At 43.7% G+C, this 5,179-nt stretch overlaps 1 protein-coding gene across 1 annotated transcript; it reads right to left on the reverse strand.

Moving 5' to 3' along the window:
• Positions 1-3,816: 3,816 nt before the first annotated feature.
• Positions 3,817-4,314, reverse strand: LOC116905592 (paired box protein Pax-6-like). The gene is given in 1 exon segment (XM_032908596.1): positions 3,817-4,314. A coding segment is annotated over 1 exon segment (498 nt).
• Between the last annotated feature and the right edge of the window lie 865 nt (positions 4,315-5,179).

Genomic DNA, 5,179 nt, shown 5'->3' on the forward strand with positions numbered 1-5,179 from the left:
GGGAAAGTCACATGTCACAGGGTGTAGCTGCCTACAGTTTAGGCAGCTAACAAACTCACAGCCTCGGTAAAATATGGTTGAATAGCGTTTGCTGAGTTTGTGTCAACTCCATAAAAGGCCGTGGGCCCTGTCTTGCTGCTTCCATTCTTCGGGGCCTTCTGGCAGACAAGCATGGGGCCTAGTGGCCTAGAACCCTTTCTGAGCCAGGAGGGCCACTGCTCCCTTGAGCTGCGTTTGATGGCTCTGATGTGGTGATCCACTTGCTTTCTGGGTGCTTCCTCTGGGAGGCCTGTAGAGTAATATCAAAACAAGCCGTGTCCCTGTCCATCCTGCTGCTGCTGTGGTGACTTTGCTTGTCCCGCTCTTTTTTCTTATTCCTCAGCAGACAGGCCTGCCATTCTGGTTAGCGCTCTCTGTGCAAGGTCCAATTTGTTAACATCCTGTGGTGACACGTCTGAGATCAGACTCTGAGGAGAAATCCCATTTACAAGCTCAGCGGGCAGAGGAGGCCTCCTCCTAGCATCCTTTCTTCTTTATGAAAGTAAAGAATAAATAAAGCCAAGAAATTGACACACCAAATCAACACAACTATGGTCACCCACTGGCTTTCTGATGACAGAGCCACTTACTTGCCTTGTTCATTAGGAGACGTAGGGACTCTATAAAGGAACCAGAAGAGAAAGTTGGGCTAGACTTGCATTTCCCCAGCATAGAAAATAAGTCCTCCTTATCCGCAGTTCCAGAAGATTGGAGCTACACAATTCCTAGAAGTCACTCTACCATCCTCTGGAAATCTGGTCCCCAAACAGGTCACATGATGTGGCCAAGGTCAAACAGAAATTAATGTCCTAAGCTGGAAATCAAAGCTTTAGGATTCTCTCCTACCCCTTTCTCTTTGGTCTCAGCCTGTCCCTGTGGATCCAGTCCTCAGTATCCCTGAACATTATTCTTACCTAAGGGCTTCGTTTTGAGAACACAGACATCAACTTTTAACAATCCTTGGCACTTTTTTTTTCCCATGAGAATCTTCTGCCCTGTGGTTTATGGAGGAAGCTGACTAGCGAGCTAGGTGACGTGGTTGTTATCAACAGAGAACAGTGGCCGTTAAGATAACTTGTATCTAAATATGTCAGCAGGTGCAAATGTTGTCTTGTCCTACTAGGGGTACAGGAAATAGATTCACTCAAAAGTGTGGGTCACAGATAGGTCACCGAGATAGCGTAGTATCAGGGGTCAAAGCAGACACAGTGTGGTTTCTGCAGACAAATAGTTTGTGGAAGATTAAGGGGATGCAAATGTCCACCTTTAGAAAATGCCTGAGTAGTCACATGGGTGCCCGTAGAATGAATCCTGCAGTGAAGCGCACATTTCTGCACCAACCAAGGGCTAACTAACCTTGTGCTCGGATCTGCTCACTGCTCTTACATTATTTCTTAGATGTCCCAATTTATTCCTTTTCCCCTAAGCATTTATTTTATGCGTTCATTCATAAACTCATCCACTTAACCCTGAGTGCCCTCTTGGTGTTCAAAATGTTCTCTGTCCTTTCTGAATCCTACTCCAAATTCTTCAAGAGCCTTCTGAGATCCCTGGTCTGTGTGGGGTACCATTGCTGTCCATCACACCCTGTGGAATTCTCCTGCTCTTGATGCTTCCTCTGCCCCTGTCTGTCTTGGGCACTTAAGGCAGCAGGCATTGGTGACTGACCTTCCCGACTGGGTAAAGAAACAGAACACTTGCCTAGTAATTTTCAGCCAGCTAAGTTCATGTGCAGTGTCTCACTATCACTCTCATTACCAAGGTGAGAAAGCAAGGCTCGGAGAGATTAGGGAGTCTGCTTGTTAGCAGTGAGTGTGCAACAGTATAGGGTGTAGGCTTGCCTGTCTGCCTTTACGCCTGCCTTTTCTCCTTCTCCACACTATTGCTGCCATTCCCTTTATTCTCTGTTGGATCTCACATTATTGGCCTGCAAGCACAGCCTCTTCTGTTGACTTGTTCTTAGCTCCAGAACAACATCTAGAAACCATCAAGAAAATATGAACACACTGGGTTCAACTATGAACATTTGAAAAAGCACATAGTTTGGGTTGAGGCTAGGAGTTGAGAAAGAAGATGGAATAGACATCTTGTCACCTTAAAGCAGCTCATTAGGGTTCAGCTGCCATATTGGGTCCCTCCAGTCCCACAACAGAGAAGTCAATGTCTGGGCTAGTATTGGGTGGAGGAGGCTACAATTCAAATGGCCTAAGGTTAGTTTGCTAAGTGGACATCTTGTAGACTCCTGCACCTTTCTTTAAGTGTCTTGGCATCCATATCAACCTGGCTCAAACTTGCTCTTTATGGAATTTAGCTTTATATCCTGGTCATATTTTTAAAATTTTTATCATGTGGCCATTGGTGGTCTGTACTGTGAATCTAATAAATTAGTTTTACTGTCTTGATTCAGAATTATACCATTCAATTTGTAACAAGAGTCTCTCTCTCACACTGGGAGCCAGTTTTATCTAACTTCATAGATGCTGTCTATGGAGAAAAATAGTTTCTTTTTTTAAATTTTTCATTTCTTATCTTATTGCAGCAGCAAGTACTTCCAGTATGATAGTAAAAAGGACTGTTAAGAGAAAATTGAATATTTTAATGTTGTTCCTAATTTCTCTGTGTTAAATGTAACATTGTCTATAGGTTTTTGTTGATGTTTTCAATAAAGTTGACGATGTTCCCTCTCATGTTTAGTTTACTAAGAGTTTTTGCAGTGGATTGGTATTGGCTTTCTTAGGTTTTTGTTGTTGCTGGTGTTGTTGAGTTGGTTGTGGGTTTGTTAGTTGAATTTTTCTGTGTCAATTAATGTGAATTTAAGATTTATTTCTTAGCTTTCTTTTTTAAATTTGTGTGTGTGTGTGTGTGTGTGTGTGTGTGTGTGTGTGTGTGTGTATAAGGGGCAGTTTACTACCAGTAGATGTGAGCTGCCCAATGTCAATGCTGGGAACCAAACTTGGGTCCTCTGGAGAAGCAGTAAATGCTCTTAACTGTTGAACCATGTCTCTATCCCCTTCACTAGAGTCTTAACGTGTTGTTGGTTTATATCATTTGCTTTTTCAAATGTTCAGACTTGGATAAATCTCACTTAGTTATGGTGTTTTATACATAGTTGGGTTCTATTTCCTAATATTTAGGACTCAGAACGATCCATCTAGTATAGAGACAGAAGTAAAAGATGCAATAGTTTCCCAATACAATAAGCTAAAATGTAAATCTATTAGTCGTTCAAATCCTTTTTTAAAAACAATTTTATTTATCAACAATTTTATTTTATCAACGTGCTACTCCCAGATCTATATCCCCAAGCAGGTGCCTCAGAACCTCCAATAGACCAAAAATACTCAAACAAAACAAAATAAACAAACAGAAAAAACAAACCCAATAAAATACTCATTGGCGAAGCGCAAGGCCCTGGGTTCGGTCCCCAGCTCCGGAAAAAAAAAAAAATACTCATTGGCACAAAATGAATGGTCAAGGTCACAGAGAAAACCGAAGCTAGCAGTGCTGACCAGTTAATCTCACGGGAGATGGTTGTTCTGGCGGTATTTATCTGTCTGTAATCGTGCCTTGGGAAAGGAGGCAGGAAGTCAGTGTCATACTGTCCTACATACTGAGTTGAAAGCTAGCCTAAAGTATCGCTACCTTTGACCTTTGAGGGGAGGCTGAGATGGACCTCTGTGGGGTGTGGCCCTGCAGGTTCTATTGGGGGTCCAGTTGTAGACTCAGCATCTGCCACACCATTTCTGTCCAGTGCCATCTGTCCTGGCACACAGGTACTCAAACATTGACTCTTAGGTTTCTGGAGTGCATCCACCACTTGGAGAGTTTGGTGCAGCCAGGAATCTGAAAGGGAGGGGAGGTTGGGGGAAGCAGTTTTTGTGTTACACGTTGAAGTGACCCCATGGGGAAGGAGGATCGGCATCTGTGCTTACAGCTGGTTGAGGACTCAGGGGGATGGACGGGAATGAGCCTGGACTTCCGGGTGGCGGCTGGCGGCAGGGCTTTGTGGGAATGAGAAGAGGTATTGTCCCGGGCAGACTGCTGCAGCCTGGCCAAGGGAGGGCGCATCTCCTGCTCCAAGGATCGCTGGATGAACCAAGCCTCAACTTTCTCCTCCTTTAGTTTGAGTCTGGCGGCCATGATCTTTCGAGCACTGAGGTCCGGGTATGGTTCCATCTCGAAGTGTTGTTCCAGCTCCTAAAGCTGCTCCCAACTGTACTTCTGGCCAAGGGGACTCAGGGTATAGGAAGTCAGAGAATGTAGAAATGCTTCCATCTCGTCTGTAGCTCACTTCTGTGTCTGTTCAAATCCTTGTAATTGGCCTCAGTGTACTTTTCCAAGCTTTTTCCCCATGTTAGGGAGCACCCCGGTCTCTCTTCCTACATTAGGGGAGTGCTCTTATCTTGCTAAGACTTATCTGTATCTTTTGAATGTCCCGTTTCCTCCATTAATAACAAGACAAAACAACGGACTCTTTTAACCCACATTTTCTGACATCTGACTTTCCTTTGATGCTGAACTCAGAGATTCCTTCCACATAACCAATTCTAGCCTTTTCCTGTTTCTCCTGAAACATGGTGCAACACAGAGAAGGCACTTAACCTAAGAAACTTTAATTCAACTTTTATCTCATTTCTTAGACTCGATCTATTTTATTTTAATTTTTTTGTATTGAGATAGTCTAATTTAACTTGATATCCAGAGGAGTGGCTCCTCTACAGTGACTCAGACTCACTCATTACCTCGTGGGTCTGTGGCTAGGCTTTGTAACCATCGTATGGTTTATGTGACACACCGAGTCGAAATTTAAATGTCTGTTTCTCTCCTCATTGGTATAGCATTCGTGGGGGCAACTTACAGCTTTCTTGAAAAACAAAATGGCGAGGAAGCCTGGGGAATTGGAAAGACTTTGGGTTTTAGCAACTGGCAGTGCCGAGCCGATGCTTAAGTGGCTCCTTACGGGCTCTGTCGTTTGGGTGAGTGTGTACATTTCCCAGAGCTTCTGCTTCCCCATCTTAAGACTAGGGCTGGGTAGGACACCTTTCTAGGAGAATGACTAGAATAAATGACAAACACTTGCATGGAATAATTTATGTGCAACATCAAATGCAACTCCTTGAATAAAGTAAGAGTCAAGTAA

The sequence above is a fragment of the Rattus rattus genome, chromosome 7 (genome assembly GCF_011064425.1).
Source record: "Rattus rattus isolate New Zealand chromosome 7, Rrattus_CSIRO_v1, whole genome shotgun sequence".
Classification (NCBI taxonomy): Eukaryota; Metazoa; Chordata; class Mammalia; order Rodentia; family Muridae; genus Rattus; species Rattus rattus.